The sequence below is a fragment of the Sarcophilus harrisii genome, chromosome 2 (assembly GCF_902635505.1).
Source record: "Sarcophilus harrisii chromosome 2, mSarHar1.11, whole genome shotgun sequence".
Taxonomy (NCBI): Eukaryota; Metazoa; Chordata; class Mammalia; order Dasyuromorphia; family Dasyuridae; genus Sarcophilus; species Sarcophilus harrisii.
Genome location: NC_045427.1, coordinates 29,881,754 through 29,907,305, shown reverse-complemented (window position 1 = coordinate 29,907,305; position 25,552 = coordinate 29,881,754). Strand labels below are relative to the sequence as shown.

Here is a 25,552-nt window from a genome sequence, read left to right as displayed (position 1 = left end):
GGAACTTTTCAAGAGATTAGGCGACTCTGGAAGATCTTTGCCATTCTTCCTAAGAATAAGAAGGACATTCTATTCACAAGGATGCTTCTTTTTTTGATGGGGTGGGGGAGAGAAGGGGAAGGTTGAGGTTATAAAGACTAATGGTCAGAAGGAATTTTAAGGGTCATCTTGTCCAATCCCCTCATTGAATCTGAGGATGGGGGAATGTGATTTACTCAGGAGCTAAGATTCAAACATAGGTCCTAAAACTCCAAAACTACAAGTGTTCCAGGATTTGCCTCAATTATTTCTTCTGTTTCAGTTTAAGATTTGGTAAGTTTATACTTACAACCACCACTCACAAAAGGTAATGAGCTTAAAAAAAAATTTCTTCCTTTGGTAATTAAAATATATACATATCAGCACAAGTTCTGCAATTTCTTTAAATCAATACAATACAATGAAAATACAATTTGGGATTTTGCTGTTATCACTCCTATCTATTTCATGACACTGTTTGCTCCATAGGGGAACCTTGCTATTTTCTTATTTAAAAAATTTCCTGGTGCTTTTTGATTAAGACACATTAAAAGTATGGTGCTATTTCTAAGAGAGTCACTCTTGTATAATTATCTTATAGTTGGCTATTAGCCAACTGGTAGCTGGGGATACCAGAACCCACTATGTATACAATGAATGGTACAGATTACAAAGGAGGAGAAACAGGAAAGGGGCAACCCTGGACAATCCCCTCAGTTTCACCAAGAAACATTTGGCACTGAACCTCCTATAGTACAAATGGTACGATACACATCTAACAGAAAGCAAGTGAAAAATGTCAGAGAATATTTCAAGATTATAGGTAAGACAGCCGCCTCCCAAACCAAGTCAGGGACTAGACCAGCGATATACAAAGATAGCTAAAACAAATGTCAACATCTATCCATTTTTTTGTTTTGACCCCATCAGTCTTTGCAGCATATTTTCATTCAAAAGAATGAGAGAAATCAAATGGTGTGATGATGCTAATTTTAAAAACCAAAGCAAAAAGGAGAACACAAATTTTTCTATATATATGCATCTAAATCTAGGCACATGTACACATGCACATGCACACAGGCGTACACGCACACACACACACACACACTTGAGTTTTTCTATCTTAAACACATTCCTGAATAGATGGGATGAAATGTTTGTAAAATGTCTGCTAAAAACAATAAAACGAATGCCATGTCATCTTTGGATATTTGGAAATGTTAAATCATCATTGAGACTTCCACAATGGCCTCCAGGGTTCAAAAAGAATAAAAAAAAATGGCTTTTCCATTTACCAAGAAATTCTGAGGAAAAAAAGAGTGAAAAGTTCATCGTTTCTACTTTGCATCCCCGAAAGAATTAACTCACACAAAACCAAAAATGCTCTATCGAGGACGAAGCAGAGGAAAATATCTGGACAGGAGAGTTCCAATTTGAAATCCTAGAGTAGAGTAGTCAGGATAGTTCACCAACACCAAAGAAATTCAACTGAACAACAGTCTTGAAAATGCTTTATTGAACTGTGTGTCTTATTGTAATGTGCAGAAGGTGTGTCTGAAAAGACTACAGCTTGAAAATTGTTTTTGAAAATCCTCAACAATCAATAAAAAATCCCTACTGGGGTTAACTGCTAGGATAACCAGAGGCCTAGTGTAAAATTTTTCCCTTAAAACATTTTTCGTTGCAGAGACTAAAGAAAACAAACCTATTATTATGTGGAAATCATTGGAATCTGAAGCTTCTTTAGGAAAATGAAAATGAAACAAACTTTTTTTTGGACATGTGGGATGACTCTTTTTTTTTTTTTTTTTTTTTTTGGTTGCTTTAGATTAACAAACACGTCACAGTTCTCTTAAGAACACCAGTGGGTATTCAAGTCTGTAATTTAATTCTAAATGTTTGAATCATTACAGAAATGGAAGGACACAGAAAAAGAAGGCAAGTAAAGGATGGCAAGAGAAGGAGAGAAAGGGAGAGAGAAAAGGGAACTGGAAAAAGACATGATTATGGAGAAGCCTAGTTGTAAATTTCTCAGAAGCTGTGCGAACTTTGTTTAATGTCCTAAATTTACATTCCAAAAAAATTCCCTCCCCATCCCTGCCAACCTCACCACCCCTATCCCAACTGCTGTCCCTGCCTCAGGTATATTATGAAAGTCTATGCACAACAAAAAACAAAAACAAAATCAAAAAAAAAAAAAAAAACCAAACAAACCCAAACTGCTATACATTTTTTCCTTTTTTTTTTACACAGAGGATTAATAATATAGGCATATAGGTGGCATGATTCAATTAAAAGGCTTTTACTTTTTATGCCAGAAAACCCCAATAAATAGAAGGTGCTAAGGTTAGCATTAAGAATTCAGTTGTAATATATTGACAAAGTCTGGGAAGGCAAATCCTCAAGCTTCCCCGGTACTGACAGAATCTTCGCGAACTAGAAGCAAATACATAAATAACTCAAAATATGATTGAGAAGGTGAGGCTTTTAAAAAAACTAAGACAACATAATCCAGGTTAACTTTGTTGAACAGTGAATAAATGAATTCATCTACACCTGAATAAAACATATTTAACAATTGAAAATTTTGAAACAACCACAAAAAAAGTAAAAACTTTAAACAAATATGAACAGGATTTGATTCTGAGGGCACACAGACGCCCTTGCAGCAGATTTCGACAGTAGCTTTCCTGGGGCTTCTTCTCGGATGCATTTAAAGAGGCCGGACTCCACGTGGGCAGCCAAGCGGACCAGAACCCGGGGCGAGGGGGCTTCGCCCTGCAAAGGGCCCACTCCGCTGCACAGCTGGCGGCAGGTGCTCGAGGCACAGAAAGGAAGGGGCTGGTTCAGTCAGATGTTAGGACATTATTCAAAAGCTACTTCATGGCTACAAACGGCTAGCGCACACTCACTCTTAGGTCGTGTAACCTTTGAATAATGTTGGGGAAAGCTTTGGGTCTCATATAGTTTTACTCCTTGTATTTAAGTTTTTAAATGACAAGGTCACTAAAACTCATGCACGCTGCAAAAAACCTCATGCAGTAGTTAAGGTAAACCATCCAAGCAGTTTTTATTCATTAATATTCATAAATACACACAGCAGCTTCATTAGAGATTTCAATTTTCCTCTTCAGTTTGAATGTGGAGTATTAGGAGCCTTTTGCATGTCAAGGTACAGGAAGCAGGATCACCCCTGCACTGCTACCTACATTTACCTGCTAGAAGTAAAAATTAGTTAAGTGGAAATGATTATCATATATATTTTTTTCTCTCTTCCTTTTGAATGTACACAATGTAACAAGAGTGACAGACCTGAAATTACAATCACCAAAACAAACCCAAGATAGTTGTTGTCCACTTTCATTGGCAAATACAGCACAGAGGACACTGTCTGCAAATTGGGGTGTCATCAAAGAGGAGGTGGTGGAGGCTCATTCCCTTTATTACTCTCTTTTAAATTTAGGTTTTCTAAAGCAACATCTAAAGGCATAATATCTACACAGCCCATAGCACCAAAATCGGCAATTTCCCCCCGTTCATCCTCATCTGAGGAGGAACTTTCTTCCCGCATCAAAGTGGACAGTAGAAGCTCCTGGACAAACAGGCTACGGTCTGCCCGCTCGCTTTCCATGGACTGACGCTCGGCTTCGGACATCTTAGGATCATTTAACCTGCAAGATGGCAAAAGAGAAGAGAACTGATCAAAGCCGGGCGGCGTTGGGGCAGGTACAGAGGCCCCGGGAGGGAGGCCCGTGCCCTCTGCCGAAAGCTGGAGGTCTCCGTGCGGCTCGGGGCCTTTAACGGCCAGAGGCCGCCCCCTGCCAGATGCTTCTCGTAGGGGCCGGGTCTTCTCTTTACCATGATGGAGATCTGGTCCGTCTCAAGGTAGGAGTCAAACGTGGCTCTCTCTGATACCCAGTCCTGAGAACCTCCCGAGCCAGACCAAGAACAGGCCACCCTGCAACCCCCCCCCGCCCTTACTCCACCAAGTGTGCTGGCATCCTCCAGGTGGGCCGGATGCCTGGCATCTGAGAACGAGACCAGAAGGTCGGGGTGGGCCACTGCCGCTGCTGTTCTCAACCACAGCAACTTTTAATACCAGCCATCTACTACTGTGCCCTCATGGGCAGTGCCCCATGCTGAGAAAGTCCTACAATTCCCTGGGCCTTAATTTTTCCACAGTAAAATTGCAAGTTCAAATTGACCCACTTCCCTTCCTACATCAAGAAAAAGTCTATGTACTTAGCATGATTTTGTAAAAATTAAGCCATGAAAAAGTAAACATGGTTTTACAGAGAGCAGGATTTGCAGGAATAGCACTTGAAATGCATTACGGACAACTGTGAAAAATATAGTGAAAAACAGTGAAAAAAACTAGTGAGAAATATCCTCCATGAAACATTATTTAACTGTAATTAAAAATCTAGAAAAAGGGGCTTAGCTAAGTCATATTTCCCATACAGACATCTTTTTTTTTCTGACCCTCTGCTCCATCCATCTCTTTTATTTGTCTCTGAAAAATCCATTTTAAATATCAGAATATAAGGAGCAAAGAAAGTCTGGAGAGAATAATAAATTTTGCAATAAAAATGCAAACGGAAAGAATTGATATGAGATGAACCAGTACGATGGAAGGATGGTGCCTTGTGAGATGAGCTGCAAATTTTTACTCCGATAATAGTGTCCAAAACCTAAATAAAGCCAAGATCTTTAGTTCCCTCCCCGCCCCCCCCCCCAAAAAAAAAAATTAGGGTAGGCAAAGGTGTACCAACTTTACTCTTTTTGTAATAAGGCCATCTGAGTTAATCAGGGTAGGCTGGCCTTTCTCTGGAAAACTGTTCAGGTTTTAGTCAATCTGTGGATAAAATTGGTACCTGGAAAGGCTACTCCCAGGAAAAGGGCTGGGAAAGGGCCTGACACACCCCAAAGGCAGGCTATCCTTGAATGGAGGTAACTACACACTCCCTGGCAGGATCAGTGAATCCTCTGTCCCAGTAAAGACCAGGAAAAAGAGATGGGATTGGAAAAATCAGGCTGCGCCAGAGGCACAACCCACCCAACAGCAAGTGTCTATTCTGAGCCCCGGAAGAGGTGAAGGAAGATTGGTCTTGTTTGCCAGCACCAGGTTAAAAGGCCCCATACTGTAGCCCCTTGGTGTTCCGACTAATTCCTGGTAGGTGATTAATAATGAGTCCAATTAAAAAGCTTTTTGAGGAGTGGAAATCATAGCAGGTATTGTTAAGGCACATTGGATCTCAAAAAATGTACCCAGGGTGCACAGTGGTGGCTATCAGTTGGGCCCCTCCACAAGAGGATTTACCCGAGAAAAGTAGGGGTTCAGGTTGGTGAAAGAATCAAAGTCTATATTTTCCTTGAGAGGGGAAAGAAGAGACTGCCTGGAGGAAGCTGACATTATTACTGACTTCGGGAAGATGACCAAGTGTGGCGGCTACTTTAAAACCCAGCTGTAAGCACATGATAGATGCTGGTCTTACTTTCTCCATTTGCTTTTCCAATTTATATGTATATATATTCATTCTACCTTCCTCCATTCTTTGATCAGGCTCAGTTTTCTTTAGGTTTAAGCTCTGTTAAAAATAAATAAATCCAGAGCTCATCATTTCATTTGTTCCCCTTTTCTACAATTTTCTGAAAATCATACACTTCAATGGTTGTGCGATTTGAGTCCAGAAGTCAGGCGGTCTCCCTCGCAGACGCACAAAGCTGGTTTCGGTGGCAGAGTAAGACTAGCTGGGTTACATGCCATCACTTGACACACTAGCCTTGTGGTCTGTTATTTAAATATACTGACATGTTAAATCCCGGCTATGTGGTACCGAAATTCTAAGTTTCTTTGATCCAGGGTATGCATGTATCTTTTAAAACCTTTCAGCACTATGAATGATAACAAAGAAAAAGCAATGTGAATCATGTTCACTACTTTGCCTAATATTATCTAAATATGTACTATCGTGATAGGTTAGCTTTTTTTGGACAATAAAAAAAATTATGCCCAATTAGATGAAATGAAATAGAAAAATACTTTCAAAATAAATACCTGATCAACCCTATTTTAAAGGAGGCAGCATGAACAGTAAAAAGGACCCTGGGATGGGATGGCAGAAGACCTTGATTGGTGAGATCTGCAACAATCCCTCCGAGACTCATCTCTAAAATGGGAGCATAATACCTGTACGATCTGGGGAGATCCGTACGTAAAAAGCTTTGGAAACCTTGCCCCATTTCTGGCCATTTGGCGAGTAGCAAGTCCTAAACGTCCAAGATGACTGAGGGAAATATTAACATGGGACTTAGCTTAAGGAGCAGCGGGTTTCATAATCGATAGGAATATTAAGCTTTAAAATCTAGATGTAGGGGGAAAGGCTAAATCAATTTAAGATGACTACTCAAAAATTCAATTTCGAAACAGAATCAAAGTAGAAAGGCAAAGACTTAACTACCTCGTAAGAAGAAACTGGGAATTCTGGATCGTTTGCTGACTATTCTCTGTGTTTGTCGTGTTGGTTGTGGCTGTCGATTGTGTAATCGTGGTGGTGACGCTGCTCGCGTTGGTGCGTCGGGTTGCATTGCGGGCCGTCTCCAGCTGTTGTCGTGCTGCCTGTGCGTGCTGGCGTTCTAGCTGCAGCTGCATCTGCAGCTGTTGTAACTGAGAAGCCGAGGGGCCAGAAGAATTGAGTTGTCCTCCCGCAGAACGTCTCACTCCTGATAACTGAGATAAAAGCTCTGCCAACAGAAATGGAGAGATGCTGTAAGCCAGGCCACACCGCCGAGAACCACCTCGATCCCGAGATGCTCGGTCAAAGGCCCACTGGTAACTCAGAGCCAGCTACCTAAGGGGCTCGTCGTTCAACTATCCAGGCGAACATTAAACCCGATGGAGTCTTCCTCCTGTTACTCAGCACTTCTGGGCTGTCTCCCCATCCCACTAAGTGACCTAGACTCGTTAGCCAAAATGAAATTTTTAAGAAGAATGGCTGAGAACCGTGGTTTTCAGTCTGTGGATTACAGACCTATAGGGTAAGGAGAGGAAACAAGTTACTGCAAAGGATCCTCAGAACCACAGGCAAACCGATTATTTTCTCTTTGCTTTTCACCTTAAACAGAATCTCCAGTGTGACTTAATATATTCCATGAGCAAACATATTTTTTGTTGACTGTCTCATACAAATATTTACTATTTATTTCAAATATATTAGTATACTACGGTTATCAATAAAAAATTTCATTTAAAAACATTCCTGAATTTATATTTTTTAAATCAACTATTTGAATTCCCAAATAAATGGATACCAAAAAAGGACAACTATTATTAAATAGAGATTTAAAAAAAAAAACCTATCCATGTTAAAAAACAACAACAAACCTTTTTTAAGCTTGAAAAGGCTGTAAACCCCTGAATAAAAAGTTGCTTTCTTAAAGCAACACACTCATCAGAAATAGTTTTCTAATTCCCCACTATTTGGCCTGGATATGTTGCTGATTTTTTCCTGCAAAGGAATGAACTGAGCACGTGAAAACAAAGTTATGCTTTTTATAAGTTTTACAAAATAGATCGATTACTATCTTTTGTCTTTATGTCACTTCCATTCCATGCTTAGCACAGTGGCCGGCCAGGTACTTAAAGAAATGTTTGCTGACTTAACTTGCATTTCTGAATAGTTCTTGTTTCTCTCTCCTACCTTGTGAGTCATCCCTTGCAATGAAGAATAAAAAAGAGGAAAAAAAAAAAAAAAAAAACCAGTTCCACAAAACTATCCACATAGCAGAGGAGCTGGAGAGTGCACGCATTAGGAAGTTGAGGCTCCGAAGACCAATCCCAGCTCTGATGAGAAACCCTCATGTGAGGGGATGAGCCAGGCCCCAACTTTGGGAAAAAGGTATCCATGGCCTACATTTCTAGGTGGGACCTTGCCAGGGCAGAGGAGATTCCGTTTCCCTCCCTGAGCTCTTCATGCCGATCGCTGACCTCTAGGAGTCCTGCTCCGTCACTTAAGCTGCGCTACCTGTTCTTTCCTATCACTTCCCAGGGGTCCTGGGTATGGTGAGCTTAGATGGCTCACGCTCATCTTCCCTCCTTGTGCCCAATGGAGTCTCTGTTCCCCAATACAGAACCAGGCCGGGGGCAACCACCACTTCGGCCCTAGACTGACAAACAGCCCCCAGGGTTGTTGCAAGCATCCAATAAGACCATGCATGTAGAAGTGCAACATGCCAGCTATGACTTTCAGAAGCCTACTTTTGCTGGATGGCTCACCTCGTGCTCTCTTGCTTGCTTGCTCTGCAGGTTCATCTGTTCTTATTTAAGCAGATGAATGAAATGTTTTCAACTGTTATTCACTAGGAAACTAGGGGATGAAGTAGACAGAATGGTGGACATGGACTCAAAAGGTCCTGAGTTCAAATACTGCCTCAGAAAGGTGCTAGCTCTGAGACTCCAGGCAAGCCATTTAACTTCTGTCCTCAGTTTCCATATCTCTAAAATGGGGAGAATAATAGCACCGGTATCTCAGGGATCATAAATCAAACGGGTCCAAAATGGAACTCACCTTCCTTTTACAATTCTACATTCTTCCGGTTACCAATTTGGATCCTGGGAGTGATTCCTGCCTCTCCTTTCTCCCTGACCTACACTGCACCATCTCTCCCACTCACATTAATTCTACTTCTGGAATGACTTCTGCATCAGGGCTCTCAGGTCCACTCCCGGAGATAGCCACATTGTCCAGAATATCCACATCCCGGCCTCCCTTCCAAGGCCCTCCACAATGTGGCTCCTCTCTATCCCCTTTGTGTTTTCTTTGGTACGACTACTTCTCCTACTTCACATTCCAGCCAAACAGGGCCATTAGCTACCCAGACATTTCATGTGCCTCATGTGTTCTCTCTCCTTTAGCTCCCCTTCAGAGGAGCCTTCCTCTTTCTTCAACTCCCAGTTAGGGTTGCCTCTGCTCCCAGCTGTTAAGGCTTCCCTTCTACTTCAAGTTATATTGTATTGATGTATATAGAAGAAGCTCTTGGACAGCTTTTTTTTTTCTTTTAAACTAAAACACTTTTAATTGGTTTACAAAGGAGCCATAGACTACAAACTACATGAGCAAGGAAGACGTTTGGGTCCAGAGATTTCTAATTTGCTGCAAAAAGCTTTCACTCTTACTTAAGCCCATTGCTTCAACAGGATGGGCTAGTTTGAAACAAAAATTATTTACAATTATGGCAAACTGAAATTTAAGAGTCCAAAGCAGAATTATAGGCTCCTCATGGTTTCTCAAATTGTGGGCAAGAAGGATCAGTTATGAATTTTGTGTCTCAATATATTTTCACATATATTTTCATAAGCTATCAGAAGAAATATTTTCCAGTATCTTGCCTTTATATTCTTGTGTTTTCACAAGATCCTCCTGTGATTTTACACAAAAACAAACATGTTCTCATTTGACTTTTGTATAAAAAAGGATTGATTTAAAAAAAAAATTTTTTTCTTCAAGGCATAAAAAGATAGAGAAAATATCAAAAGAATTACTTATTTCTTCTATAATTCACTCAATGCTTGGGAAAAAAACAAAACAAAACTACAGTAAAGTAAAATGATTCATGTCATATATTACTACTTTTTAATATTTGAAGGATTGATTTAAATGAAAATATACCAAAAACTTGAGACTGTCTATGATAGAGAACAAAAACATGTATATGAGAACCAAACTTGAAAAAGGAAAAAGACAAAGCAATTTTCTTTTTGAGGCAAATACAAAAAGGTCTTACCAGCGATAGGATCCATGGCTTCCCTATTGCTTGGAGAATACGAACTCTGCGAAGAAGAAAGCCCACCAGTAGAACTGCTAGTAAAGTGCATGTTTGATCTACGGGCCCGAGGACCTCCCAGTCCCCGGCCAGGGTGAAACATTCTACGTACATGTCGAACACCACTCGATTCATCGTAACCCGCAAGTTAAGATAAAAAATTGAATGACTCGTGAAAATAAACACAGCCTGAACCTTTCTTGGGGGGGGACACAGATTTCTCTAACGTGATTTTGGCCCTTAACGAACACCCCATGACAGTTTACGTGGAGAGCTAACTGCGCTGCGGTTTCCTGCGTGGCGCAGGCAGAAGGGAGGGTGCTAGCGCCTGAGTGCAGGGCCGGCTCACCCTCCGGGAGGGCTGCCTGTAGCCTCCCAGGAAGAGCCCGAGGAGGCAGGTCAGCCACTCCCTCTTGTCACAAATGTCTAACCTTCCCCTTCGCTCCCAGGCAACAGAACAAGAAAGCCTTCGGTTCCAGCATCAGGAGACAGAGACCTAAGCCAGGAGCATCAGTTCAGAGCAGACAAGGCTCCACGGCCTAGAAGCAGGTGGCAAGTATCTATCTCTTTAGCTTAAATGTGAGACTTTTTGGTCCAGGGGCACATTGGCCTAGGGGCTAAGTCCATTCCAAGGTGGATGGGCACTTGTGATGCCCGGATTGATAAGCAAGAAAACGAGATTTAATCAGTAAACTTTTGGAGGGGAAGAATGCTTTTTACATTTTAAAATTCAGTTATTTTTGAAAATCTAAAAAGCTCTCTTAAGCTCACAGGTTATACAGACATGGGTGACGAGACCAAATCAACCAAGGCTTTTGAATCTCTTTTATGTCATGGCCCACAAACGCTTCTCAGAAGAAGGTTGTCAAATGCACAAAATAAAAGACATGACATTAAGGAGATGACTAATTATGTATGAAATACAATTATCAGGCTAAGAACTCCTGTCCCAGGCAATGCTGGCTAAACACAGGTGTGCTAAAAAAAATTAAGACAGGTAGTTGTCACAACTTGATTTTTCAAAGGAAATGAATCATTTGGGTAAATTAAGTTTTCTGGAAAACTGTTAACCCTTTAAATTCCTGTTGGTTGTTTATAGTTGATCATTTCTTTCTTTCTCAAAACAGAAGACTAAGTTAAGCATCTCCTGAGCTTGTTTCTCTGTAAGATTGGGAAATCAAAGTTTTGAAGGTTTTTTCTATCCACCCAAATATTCATGTTCATGCTTTCAGATCCATGGGCTTCTGAGAATTACGTAAAACACCACATCCACCTGACTATCACAATATATCACACGCACCTTCCCTAATCTTTCAACTGCCTGGGGGGGTTCTAACTTGTTGCACTAAGTTTATTCATGAACTGTAATCTCATTATTACATGAACTTGTGCTAAGAGTTACATCTCCTGAAAGCCTGATTTCCAGGGTGATGTAATAACTGCATAATAACTGCATGAGAGTAGTTACCTAGTATCAGAGAGGGCTTGCTTCAAGGCTTACAAATGCACCCCCATCTTCCAGTTACATGTTTGTGGACATAAAAATTGTGGACAATTTTTAAAAATTTCTCCTTAACTTAGGAGAAAACTCCAGGTACGGGAAAAATTAAAACAAATTAGAGCTGGACAAAACTATGGGATTACAGAGTTGGACCTGAAAAGGATCCAGAAGTCATCTATTCTCATATTTTACAGATAAGGAAACTGAGTTACCAAGAGGTTATGTGACCTGCCTAAGGTGGCCAAGCCAAGATTTGTATTCAAGGCCCCTGAACCCCAACAGATGCTTGTCTACATTAGACCATGTTATTCTTCCCCCTAAGAATCCCTGCCTGGCACCTGCTTCGTGGGTCTTTTTGGAAAAAGCTGGGTTTAGAACAGGGGCCTGAGGTCAGGGGGTAGCCCGGCCACTTCTTCGGGGTGGAACTCTGGGCAGCTTGAGCTCCCGAGGCCCAAGTGGAGAGAGCGGGACATCATAATCTCTAAGGTCCTTTCCAGCTCTAGAGCCATGATACCCATGTCAACTTTCTCATGAAGAAAGTTACAGAACCACGTTACAGAAAATGACATCTCATCTTCTGTGCTGGCTCATGGGTTAAGTGAAGTTGGCTGGGTAGGAAGAAGATGGTAAAAAAACAACCCCACCGAACTTATGACATTAATCTCCTCAGCTGCGAGCTTCCTAACTACAGAGAGGCTCTGGCTCTATTCATTTCTGTTAGACATAATGTATTCCTTAGTAGAATATAAACTTCTTGAGGGGCTCTAGGACCACCCACAGAGAAGGCACTTAATAAATCCTTTTTGGTTTGAATTATAGCCATAAATTCACTTTTCAATGAAGGCTAAAAAAATACAAAAAAATTAATGAATCAGAAAAAATGTTTTTCCACACAGCTTCTGTTCTGAGAGAGCTCAATGGTTGCTGAGCTGTTCCAGTCATCGGAGGTTGGATTCAGTGGCGCTCTGAGTCACTACCAGTACATGACAAAAACAACTTGTCCTTACTGGTGCTCAAACTGGCAGGGCGGAGTGTTTGATTCACTAGGAGGCATTACCCAAATAGACTGGTTTCCTGGGCCTCACTAGGGATGGGTTATACTGAAAACCAAAAAAGACTGCCACTGCATGATTTGCTGCTTTTTATAATCTATATCTAGGTTTCTAAAGTCTTATTTGACTTTCAAACAAACAAAAAAATCGCCTTTAGGCAGCTCACATGGTTTACTTCATTGCCTTTGTTCAGAAAAATATTTTTTTGCTTTCTGACACTGAGATGGAGTTGGAGGGTACCCTCTGCCTTTTTTTTTTTTTTTTTTTGGTTTGCCATGAAACAATTAAAACCAAATCCAGATGATACTGACCAATTAATACGTCCTGGGCTCCCTGTTTCAAGTTGTGGCCAGATTTCCATGTTCTAAGCTAACTATAACTTTCTCTCTTCCGCCTTCCTTTTAACAAGGGGAGAAACTGGGGCCTTGTGAGCATAAGCTGCCCAGGGTTCCTCAGTGAAGAAGTGGAAGGGCTACACCTTGGACTTAGGTTCCCGTTCTAAACCCAGCTCCTTCCAAAAATACCCACGATATAGGTGCCAGGCAGGGGTTCTTATCTTAGGGGGAAGAATAGCATGGTATACGCGGGCATCTTTCATCAATTAGGTTAGATTCCCTGTCTATCAAAGGACTTCTAAAATATGCTAGTTCTGTTCTGTTGCGTGTGTATATACAGCACTCCATCTGCATCAGTTTTTTTCTGCTTCATATACAGGCAAGTGCCAGACTACCACCCTCTCTGTGGTTTGGTTTCCACATTTCAAAATTAACCCTTTGGTTTGACTAACATAAAGAACTTCACCTATTGATATTGATGGATTGATCATTCTACCTACTGCCAACATAGCCTGTCGGCCTTCTCAGCTACCTGCCTATCTGTATAGAGTGTCTGTGTGTCCGTTTATCTGTATAGTCTCTCTGTCTATGTATCCCTGCATCTCTACTGCAGGCAACCGTCTCTTTGCAATTTTGTCGGGATCCGTTTTCTTCCCCTCCTAGCATCTACATTCTGCTCCCATTATTATTCTTCCTTGTCTTGTCTGTAATTGCTTTTTCACAGACATCATCAATATGAATCCTGAGAGTCCCTTTCCTTCTGCTGAAAGAGCTGCCCAATAAGAACGTGGGGGGTGACCCTTAGCCCTCCCGCTCTTTGTTATTTTCTCTGGCAGAGGACCCCCAGTTATGCTGCTTAGCTCCCCCCCTCCTAGGCTTACTTGCCTCCCCCTCGCCACAGTTAGTCTGGCCTCCTCCTGCATACTTAGAATTCCTGCAGGTCTGGTTTCCAGGGCATGGGAGAGCCGAGGTGTTTCTGCACTACGCTGGCTGGCTACTTTAGAGAGGAGACTCTGGTTTTAATAGAATATGCTGGTTATAGCAGGACTGACATTTATCATACAGAGAGGATCCATTTTCAGAGAATGGAAATGTTGACAGTCTTTGTAAATGAATGACAAGGGACGAACGAGGAGGTTATCCCAAGGGTCAGGTGATTGTCAATCTATGTACGACATGCCATTTGATTCTGAATAATGTCGAAAATAGGGAGACTTAACATTTTTAAATGAGTTTTTTTTTTTTTTCTTTCTATTGTGAATAAACAGAGGTTGGGAATTTGCCCTTTTCTCTGATTTGCTTTTTAGATAATCAAGCACATGTTAGGAGCTAGAGCCAAGGGTGACACATGTAATTTCTTCCTTTTTTTTTTCTTGCTGGCACATAAAAGGATATTAAATCTCTAGGGGCTCTGTGTTCAAGTGTGAGATGAGCTGCAAAATCATCTGTGACATGATTAGGATCTCCGCCAGGTAATGCTGCACAGATTGGACAAATCTGCAACGAAAGCCAGAAGAACAAGTTTAGTAAAAGGCTATTTAACAACAGACACAGGCACCAATGAGAACCAAGATGTGAATAATACCAGCTAGTCATTAATGATCCCATTACAACGCAGCAAACCCAAACAACAAAAAGTGCTACTGAAACACCCGAAGGAGGTGTTCCAGCTCTCATCTGGAGATCGCTGCCATTGCAGCATCAGATGAGCTTGGATAGGGATCAATCCCAGGCAGATCGATGAGAAAACTGCAAAATGGGCTGCACTCAGACCGAGGCTGGACACATCTGCCTCAATGGCTAGTTGTTGATCCCAAATAGTGTCTGCTCAGAGATTTACCCATTCACATCTATGGTTTCCACACCAGTAGGCACTGAGTTTGAACCAGAACCCCCTCCCTCTTAGAGCATAAGCACAGAGCACTGGCCAAGAGGCCCCTATGAAAATGTGAGTGTGAGGGCTAAAGTAATTTACAAAAAGGGAGGGAAAACAAGTAAGGTTTTCCCAGGGGAAAAGAACACAAATATACAAACATACAATTAAAAACTCTGTAGAGTAAATAAAACATCAAATCCATGTAAATGATATCAAGATGAACGGCTATTTCAGCACCCTCAAGCTGCTCCCCAAACAAAAGCTCATCTTTTCAACACTATTATTCTTCTGCTGATGCTTTCCTGTGATGCCCAATAGATCTCCATGGATCTCAATTGTAGGGGACCACGAGGGTATAGGAAGTATCTGAGATCCCCTCTAGACCAGGCGTATATCAAGAATGAGAGGAAAAAAGACCACCAGCCCCACACAGTGCAGGCACCCACAAAATAAGGCTTGCTGGGAAGGCCCCTGGGGAGAACTGATGGAAGGACACAACTAGAGAGCCCTATAGAGGCTCTCATCCACAGGACGAGTCGGGGATTCTGACTGCTGCCCCAAAGGTTCTGTGTCTTTGGTGGTCTCGATACTAAAAGGGAACCCCTGGGGGGGGTCGGGCCCTTCCTTGCCAGGTACCCCTGCTCCAGCTCAGCGGGGTCACCCCTCTCTACCCATTGCTCTGAGCAGCCGACACTGCCAGAACATGCTCATGTTTGCAAAAGGCTTTCCCCACGTTATCTCACCAGAGCCTTGTGTGACAGGCACTTAATAAAGAGCGGGGTTCGGCACAAAGCAGAGGCGTCAGACTGAACCCGAGGAGAAAGGAGCTAACAAGAAACAGAATCGAGCATGGTCAGCAGGCGATCCACAGGGGGCCTTCCACATGGCCAAGTCTGGTGCCCATGGGCACTCGCTGTGGGCAAGCCACTCCAAAGCTTCTCTTGGCCTGGGATTCCCCACCGGTAAATTGAGAGGGACAAGCCCCCTTTCAGTTAGAAATCGCTAATCCTACAAATTAATCCTCTGAACAAATGAAGAAACGGAGGTTCCAAGAAGGTTAGATAGAAGCTCTGAGGTACTGGAGGTGGGGCTCAAGCCCCCGAGATCGGGGTTCTCAGTCACAGAGCTCATCACTGAAGGTCATCCTCCAGATAATGGACTTGGAGGCTCAGAAACCATCTGGGTTAACCGGCTTATTTTACAGAAAAGGAAGCTCCAATTCCATGAGCTTCTCCCAAGCCCATGGCAGGATTCTGTTCCATTCAATGCAGCAAGCAGCCACAGAGGACAGCCTTGGGGAGACCCGTCCTTCCAAGTCCAACTCTGGTTTCAGACACTTGCTGGCTATGTGACCCTGAGCACAGGGTTTGCCTCAGTTTCCTCATGTATAAAACAAGCTGGAGAAGGGAATGGCCCAGCCCTCCAGCATCTGCCAACAACCCCCCCAAAGGGATCACAAAGAGGCGGACAAGGAGCAAATGGGCGCCAAGCCCTGGCTGTAGATAAGAGCTCTGGCCTTCATCCTTCTGGGAGCCAGCAGGGCTTCTATCTTGCAGAGCCAAGTGGCCCGAATTACTGAGCTGCTGAGACAGACAAGATGTGAGCCAGGAAGGGCCAGTGAGAAGAGCGCTCAAACTTGAGAGAAGTCCCATGATTCTAGAGCAATTCTGGATGGGAACACGAGCTTGCAAAGGTCTCCTGGGTCCCTGGGGGTCACACACCAGGTAGAAGGCCCTCTCTAAGAAAGGGTGCAGCCGTTTCACTCAAGGAAGCAGCCAGAAGCATTTAGGCTTATTCGAGCACAAGCAGGAGCAATGTCCCAGGTGCTGGGGATGCGGAGACAGAGATGACAGGGCTTGGACACCCAGGCTCCCCCAGGGTCTGTAAACGTAAAAGAAAATCCGTCCATGTTTTTCAATATGACGGGTTTCCTTGGTGGTCATGGATGCATTCCCATGTATTTTATGCTAAGCATTTAAAAACATCATCCTGAGAAGTGTTCCACAGGCTGCCCAGGAGCCCATATCCAGAGAAAGTTTATAAAGAAACCCAGCCCTGGCGGAGAGCAGCATCTTCACATGGAAGGGCACACACACACACATAGCGGCGCGGGGAGAGGAAGGGCAACCTGGGGCTGTGCAGAAGGGGGTCTTTGGGCCGGCCCTGAAAGGAAGCAGATGAGGGAGGGCCAGGGGGGAGCAATGGCCAGACCAGACTTGCTGGACCCCCTTGTTCAGTGAGGAGGGGAGAGCTTGGCCAGAGGTGCCTTAGCCCTCCCGGTTGCCACCTCCAGGGGAGAGACTTGAGGCAGGAGCCTCGGGCCTGACAGTAGCCGGGGATCTGATGAGATTTAGCTCCTGATTCCGACTGGGGGAGAAGAGACGGGAAGGAGTCAGCGGACAGTAAGGTTTGGGAAAGGAAGAGCAGAGGCATCTTCCTGGGCTGGGCCCCGCTGCCCGGAACACCTTCCTCCCTCCTCCTCCTTGTCACCTCCTGGCCCCCTTAGCTGAGTCCCAGGTGACATCGACCTTCCACAAAAGGCCCTTCTCAAGCCTCCTATTCTATTGCCTCCCTTAAGTGGATTATTTCCCATTTATTATACCTATAGTTTGCTCATGGTGGTTTGCATGCTGTCCCCCAAATATGACTGTTGGTCACTTGGGGACAGGAACTTTTTTACCTTTCTTTGTATCCCCGGAGCACGTGACGGGCCCAGAGAAGTCACTTAAAATATTTCTTGCCTGAGCCTTGAAAGAAGAAGTTCAGAAAAAAGGTGGGTTTGGGGCGGAGGGACAGAGTTTTTCTCATATTTGATTTGAGAAGCCTACAGACCTCAGGAGCAGCTGGGTGGTGCAGTGGCTAGTGTCAGGCCTGGAGTCAGGAAGCCTCAGGCACTTCCTGGCTGTGTGATCCTGGGCAAGTCATGTTACCATCTGCCTTAGTTTCCTCATCTGTCCCATGAGCGGAAGAAGGAAATGGCACAGCCCGCCAGGATTTTTGCCAAGAAAACCCCAAATGGGGTCGGGGAGAGTCAGACACGACTGCAATAATGGAACAAGATCAAGTTTAAAGTGTCCACCGGGCAGGCAGTGCTTAGAATTCCAAGGCTAGAGCTGTGTGGCTGGGGGCTTCCACATCCTCATGGATTTAATAAAATGGGGGGCTGGGCTTCGGGGCCTTCCTTGAGAGTCTCTGACTCTCGAATGCCTCCAGACTGAAAAGTCAGTGTCTGTCCCCTTCTTCACTGCCCTGCCTTGCGCTTGCCCTGCTCCTTTTGTGGAGATGCTCCGGTTTCTTGGCCATTCTCTTACTTTATCCTAACTTCCCGATCGAGTCTGCCCCTGAAGCCAATTTAATTTGGCTGGGGTCTCATGGACTGGTTCAGCTCCTAAAGGTGAAATAGACTTTTCTTCCTACGGCCTACCTCACCAGGCTTCCTTAGGGATGGGTCTCCAAGCTCTTACAGCCACGACACGGCCATTCTTCCCAAGACTCAGTTTTTAGTTCACTTTGATCGTATGCCTCATAACTCACTGACTGACCAACAACAGGGCCCAGGGACAACTCATCCTCGTTCACGGGCTCCAACTGCTTGCATATTTCATGATGAAGCATGGCCTTTGAGTCCCTTTCGGGTAGAAGAAAAATGGATTTTGCCAATTATGTGTATTTTAAGCTATATTTATAAAGGAAAAAAGTACCATCAATATAAATTTTCACTGTGTTCCAAATCAGAGGATTAACCCATCATACTTGGCTTATCCATAATTACAAAGGACCCTTCCATACATAGCAGCTAGGAAAGCTAATGTGCTCTTAGGCTACATTAAGGAGACAGTGAGCAGGAGTACTGCAATCAGTTGGGGGGGGGGGGGGGGGGGGGAAGGAGCACCTTTATCTGCTGGAAAGCATCCAGAGGATGACAAACAAAATTATTACAGACACTGAAATCAGGCCACATGACAACTGGTCGAGGGGAAATTGAGCTTTGATGTTAAGGAAAAACTTTCCAAAAACTGAAGCTACCCCAAAGTGCAATGAGTGTCAAGAAGTACCAACAATTTCCTTCTTAAAGGGCTTCAAGAAGCTGGACAATCAGCTGTCTATGTTGATAATAGGTCAGGGACTCTTCTTTCTGTATCACAGAACATTTTGGGGGTCTGGTAGAGCCTAATAATACTGTGGTTTGTTGCCTAAATTACTAGTGGAAGGAAATGGCCAAATTTCAGTTAGAGCTTAGGGAAAATAAACACAGAATTTTCCCTATTGGGGTAAGAACCCTCGCTAGAAATCTAGGACAGCTTTTTAAAGATATGGCATTAATTAGAAGGTCGCTTAGGTCTCTCAGAACTTCAAAATTCTATGATTTTGTGATACGACTTTCAAATATCAAAATCACAGGATCACAGATTTGGCCTGAAAAGAGACTTGAGAAAATGGTAGTCACATTACAGATGGGGAAGCTCAGGGCCAGGGAAGGTAAATAGTCTGCCTAAGTTCCCACAGGTGCTTCAGAAGCAGAGTCCTCATACACTGTGAAGTGCTTGACTGAATTGGGAATGATGGAGAGTTAAAGATACCACTGTGCTCTGTGCGCTTTAAGTGCGCTTTAAACTGAGGAAAGAAATGTATGGTGGCAATGAGAAGTTTAGAGATTCAATATTTTCTTCCGATCTAGAGACTGGTCAATTTTTTGAAGCTGACAATGCAAGTAGCTCAGAACAATCCCTCAGAAAACTTAAAAGTGGTTCATTTAACAGTAAACATATTAATGTCCTATTGTTGTCAAGAGGCCCTCAAATCTATCTTTTGGGGAAATAGAGTTGGAAGAAGCCATCGATGTGCTTGCTCATTAGTTAAAAGACTTTAATATAGCATGTGAACCTATCTCTTCACCAAGGAAAAATGCCAAGTGTAAAGCAATTATAAGAATGATAAAAACCTTTCCCCTGACTTGTTCTTCATTTGGGACTTAGTCATGCACTGCCTTGTGCCGTCTAGCATTAAGTTTCACCTTTTGACTAGACCATAATAAGTTTCTTGAGCTCTGAGAATGGTCCACACTTCTTTGTACCTGTCACAAGGCCTGACACAGGAATATCAAGTGTTTGGAATTTCAGTTTCCTTATAATCCTGATCTAAAAAAACTTAAGATAACTTTTCAACTTCTGTGAACTTTTTGATCAACATAATCACTTTGGGAGGTTCATCCATTTTCAAAAACTGCCACGATTTCCTTCATTTTAAACCAACCTTTTTTTTCCTCATTAGCCCAGGTCAGGCTTGGGGGTTTACCTATATCAGCAGCAGAGGTCACACCTGGCACCTTCCTCCCACCTGTCCTGTCACTTCCCTCCCTCCCCCTTCAGAAACACTGTTTGTGAGGTGTCTTAAGAAGGCACCTGACGATGCACGTTATTTTCCAAGACCAGCAGCAGCCTGTCATGATCCAAGGGTCAGGGACTTTTCAGAAGAGCTAGGTCAACGTGTCAGCTACGACTCTGGAGGAAGTAGCAGCTCCTAAGCACGAATGGTGTTGGAGCATGTGTCCATGTATTAAAAGGTGAACAGAGGACAAAGTATGTCCATTCATGTTTATCTTTCTTAAAAATGAAAACCAAAAACAGAAAACAAAATCCAGCATACCAAAAGCCCCAGTACAATATTCTATGGGGTTGCAATCCTTTCTATTTACCTAATTCTGCACCTAGTGCCTAGCACTAAAGGCAAACCACATGCAGCTTGCTATAGTGGGGGAACAGAAAGAAATGACTCTGAACCAGGAAGCCCTGGACTTCCATCCCGCCTCTGCCCGAGAATACCCGAGAGTACCCGAGAGCCCCAGGGCCAGCGCGGATGAGGATCTGTCAGAGCTTCACTGCTCTTCTGCATTGTTCGAGCTGGGGCCGTGGGTCCAAGATGTGAATCTGGGGGATCTGCCAGCCTGGTGTTAACAGGTCCCCCTGAGGGGCTCCTTGTCCCCCCTCACCCTCATGAGGCAGGTGGTTCGGATTTAGGGCTCATAGGGGAGGTCAGCTGCCCAATGCACCCCAGCTAGTGAGAGGGAGGGCCAGGACATGAAGGCAGCAGCTCCCGTGTCTCAGGGCTCACTGACCAAGTCAGGAGCTGATGGAGAAGGAATAGCAGCGATTTTAGTGCCTGGGCAGAAGGAGTATTTATATAACACCCCACAACGACGGGGGAGGCGAGGTAGGGCAGACTTCTGAGGGCTAAACCACTGGCCGGGTTCTGATGTGAGATGGCAAAAAGAACTTAAAATGATGGCGGTATAGCAGGCTGCTGGTCCTTGCGGTGGAGGAGCCAGAGCTTCTGGGAAAGCATGGCTCCCTGCCAGAGATAAGCACTATATCAGGAGCCTGTCTAGTGAATGTCAAAGAAAAAGAACAATTATGAGATCATGACAAAACACAAACATATTTCAAAGATGAAAACAGCTTAACTTCTAATGATGGCACTTTTTTTTTTTTTTCATTATTTTACTCATCCTTAGACTCTGCCAAAAATACCCCAAGACAATAAAAGACAAATGATGTAATCTAAGGACTGTTATAGTGCCTCTATTTAAGGAGAAGAAAGCACTAAATTCAGTCCTCAAAATGGTTATGGCAGCGACAGGAAGAAAGATGGTCAGTGGTCAGCACGCGCATACTTCGCGACGGCAGCATGATCGAGCTGGGTGCAGGGAAGAGGATTTACTGGTTACTCCCACATTCGGTGGAAAGGCTCTCTCTCTGTTATAAGCATGTTGCCCGGCTGATCCGATTGGACACAACTACCTCCTGGCAACAATGGCCTGTCTAATAATTTCCAAGCTGAGGGCTAATGCTAAGAATCTGATTCTCCCACAAGGCAAAGGAGCGAGCTGTAAGTTTTTCCTTATGTAATTTAAAACACAAGGGTTTGATTCTCAGTCATCTCCCCATCCATAAAGTGGTCCCATAGCTTATTCATACGGCTCTACCTTAACTAAAGCGACCTTCCCCTGGAACTCTCTGATTTTATCCAGTTCAATACAAACCCTTGCGGTTAGTCTAATTTCACTGGTCTCTCAAGGTCCCCTTACGCATGTCTTTAGTCATCGCCCTCCTGGCTCCTCCCAGTCCGGCAAAGATTGTCCATGCTTCCAGGGCCGGCGCCCCGGCCCCACCTTGCCGATATCTCCATTGCTAAGAATTCACTTCGCTGAGAGGCTGTGCTCTGCTAGCTGGCTGCACCATCCATTTTCATCCTGTCTCCACCGCACTCTAACTCCTTGGGAGGATAAAACCTATGACAACTTATTTTTGCTCTCCCTGGCACTTTGCCATACAGAAGAGGTGCTTGGGAAACACCTGCTGACTTGAACTCCAAGTATGGTCCATCTGTTTCGGTCATATAAGCACAGAATTTTGTTTTATTGCTAATACTTCTATATAAAACTCTTCTAGAGCTAGAAGGACCCTCAGAGGCCATCACGTCTAATTCCCCCATTTTACAGATGAGAAAACTGAGGCCTCAAAATGTTAGAAGAGACTTGCCATGGATCATAGATGCATCCCATCACGAGAGCCTTGGACTGAATCCTTAGGATCCTTAAATAAGAAGCACACATGGCCCTTGTTCCTGTCTGAAACACTTCGAAACTGAGAGTCACTGCAAGGACCTCATCTCATTAAATGACTGTAGAACATAAGCCAATCTACCTTTCAAAGACTAAGCTGTGTCTCAATGCTGTTGATCCATAAAACATAAATTCATTTGCCATTACGTACTTCCTCAATCAATAAATATTAATAGCACAACTATCCTTTTACAAAACCAATGATCTAATATAACTCTCATTTTACAAATGGGGAAACTAATGACCAGAGACCTGAAACCACTTGCCCAACATCTTTCAGAGTTAGTGACAAACTGGGGCCAGAATCCAAGTTTCCTGATGCTAAGACTCCCAGTCTAAGTCAATCAATCAATCAATCAACTAGCCCTTATTAGGCATGTACTAGGTGCTGGAGTCAAAAGTTATAAGGTTGCAGAATTGAGAGCCTATGAATGAACACTACAAAATGCAAATGCTGTTGTTCTAAACAGCCCCACAAAGCTGACTGTACCTTTCATCAGCAAACTGGGTTCTGGGTTTCACAGGCTGGGCAGCTAGGGGTCACCTAACATGTCCCTTCCCTGCTGCCTTTCCCAACATGCCCTCTTTACCTTGGTCACCATACCAGAGACTTGTGCTTCAGTTATGCTCATCTGTATAATTTATTGACTTCAGCTTTACCTGGGCCAAGCTGGGTGTTTGTCAGCCCCCTTATTGTGGATTAACCACAAACTACTCCTATTTTTCATTTAATTAGTGATATCTTTATGCCTCTTATTGCCAATAGTATGAGTTACCTGATTTTCCTCTTCAGTTCCATCTGTCAACTTCAGGACCTCTCTCCCAGAGATGATATGAGAATCAAATGAGATATTTGCAAAGCCCTTAGTATGGGGCTTGGCCCACTGGAAGCACCATTTAAGTGTTATTACTGTTCCCACCAGCTCAGCAAGGCTTTTGGAATCCTCATTTCTTTCTATAAGTGGCCTTTGAGTATCTTTTAAAGTTTTGTTCATATAGCAAGGTGGAGTGTGCTTTCTTAAATTTTCTACATTGTTAAAAGAAACCCCCAAATAATCAGCTCAGACTTTGAGTCCTGTTTTACTCACAACTGAAACATGGGTGTGTCTGGTGTTCTGGGAATTCACATTTCAAACAACAAAAAAACGAAGCCACTGTGAAATACTGACTCATAGCTAGATGGGAAGGAAGTTGGTTAGCTTCCTAAATCTGCCTACTGCTTTCCACTCTATGCTCCTTCTCTCAGACAGAAGATAAGCACTGAACTAAATGGTTATAACCTTATTCTTATCATTCGTTTAATTTTGATGGTTTGGGGGAAGTAATTAAGCCTTCATTAATGCTGCACAAAGGAGTGAAAGCTAAAAGGATCAGAAACAGTTCTGACAAACCATCCACTCATTTTATCATAGCAAACTAAGGCACTGGAACATGGGTCTCAGAGCTCCCTCGGAGACTGTGGACTGGGAGTGTGTGACTCTTAGCCGCGGAGCTGGGTCAAGGCCCCTCTGCTCTTTTAATCTCAGTCTCCTCAACTGTAAAAGCGACTAGAACACTTAGAGTGTGTAATCACCACCCCACGGGCTGTCCTAAATAACAAATGAGATAAAATACATGCAGATTCTACCTACAGCAATTTTCCAGAGTTCACAAATGAGTAAGAAATTCAGACGAGACCTGAGTTGCAAATTTACTACTTATGATGTTTTACCATTTCTTGTTGTCTGCTGGTTTCTTAACCTGCCTTCCCTATAAAAACCAAAACCAAAAACACGATACTTTTGAAAGTTTTCAAATAAAAATCTGGCTATCAGAATTCTTTTCAGAAGACAGCTTCCTTTACCTCAGGGTGAAAATCAGTGAAGTTTTTCTCTGTAGAAGATCTCATGCCCCAGACTTTCTCCTCTCCAACAGCTTCTTTCTGGCTGGGGCCGTGTCTGCCTGTGACCTCCTGCCACACTTGACCTCAGTCCTTCCAAATTCTTCTTTTGTGAGGATGGGGCTTAGAAAATGCTTCCATGAGGTTTTCTTTGGCCTGGCAAATCAGAAGCATCTCCTCACCCCCCAAAAAACCAAGGTGAAAGGAAGGCAGCGTCTAGATTGGAATTTTGTTGCTACTTTTTAGAGCCACATCTTTTCAGAGCTGCTGTTCTCAGTCGTGATCATCATCGTTTTGGAGAAAAAAAGTCTAGCACATTAAAAGCAGCAGCAGTGGTAATTATTCAGGGATATTATCCGACAACCACTTATTAAGCTCCTTCAGAACTCTGGGTGAGGAGCTGGGGAAGTGGAGACCAATAAACACCTTTTGGAGAGTGCTTTAAAGTTTCTTACGTACTTTTCTATTTGAGCCTCCCAGCAACCTGGTGAGGCAGGTTCCACGGGTAGAGTGGGCAAGGTGCTGGCCAGGAAGCTAAAACACACGTGGGACTGACTCCCATCACTGACGCAGATGGCCCCGCTCATCTGTGAAATGGAGAGAGCAACGCCGCATGCGGCTGGTGGGACACCGACACAAAGCATCTGCAGGTGCTAGAGAAATGTCAGGTACTCTTACTGTGACTGTGCTACTTTGGAGAAAAAGAAAAGGAAAAGGCCATCCAGAGAGCTAACACAACTTTTCTCATAGCTAATAAGGGACAAGCAAGAAGGGAAGAAAAGTCTTCCTGTGAATCATTGGCTTAGCACCGTGTCTGCAGGGTCACCGAAATTCAGAAGAAATGCCTGGGGACTGGCTCCGAGTCCATGGGCCGCATGTAAAATAAACGAGCTGGTACCTGAGAATAAGTTCCGCTTGCTTACGGTCCAGCACAGAGAACGCAGCAAATGCAAATCAGCAACATCATAAATCAAACAGGCAAAAATCATGTACCAAAACAACTGGATATGAGCTGCAGAGCTGAACAGAATATAACGGGGTCGCTATTTGCGGTCATGCTTGTCTGTGCTTGTACCTTCAGGCTTCACACAGGGCTGGCCCACCCCACGTGTTACTTAATAAATGCTTGGTGAGTTAAAGAACTGCTGCGTACTAAGGGTGGGAAAAGAAAGTGGGTTCTGAAAAACATGCCTAAAATGCTAGCTCAAATGATGCTGTCATACCTAGTAAAATGAACGAAATTAAGGTTAATTGTAGTAACCCACCCAAACTTATTTGCCTTAATCATCAAAAGGAACGGACTTTGGTGGGGAGGGGAGACAGAGAAGGGGAGTGCTTCCATTTCAATGAATATATCTAGTGCTACTTTTTTTCTAGCTGCATATAGCCGAATAGCCGGGGGGAAAGGGGCTCACCATTGGCAATGACATAACCCAACTTCTATTTGC

General features: G+C 43.6%; 1 protein-coding gene across 1 annotated transcript in view; it reads right to left on the bottom strand.

The window, feature by feature from the left end:
• Positions 1-1,812: 1,812 nt before the first annotated feature.
• Positions 1,813-25,552, bottom strand: part of KCMF1 (potassium channel modulatory factor 1) — a gene marked incomplete at its 5' end in the record, with an annotated part of 39,073 nt that continues 15,333 nt past the window's right edge. Inside the window, 4 exons of the mRNA XM_023495276.2 lie at positions 1,813-3,689; positions 6,480-6,762; positions 9,802-9,976; positions 14,124-14,225. Coding sequence (XP_023351044.2) covers positions 3,428-3,689; positions 6,480-6,762; positions 9,802-9,976; positions 14,124-14,225 — 822 coding nt within the window. The remainder of the gene's footprint in view (positions 3,690-6,479; positions 6,763-9,801; positions 9,977-14,123; positions 14,226-25,552) is intronic.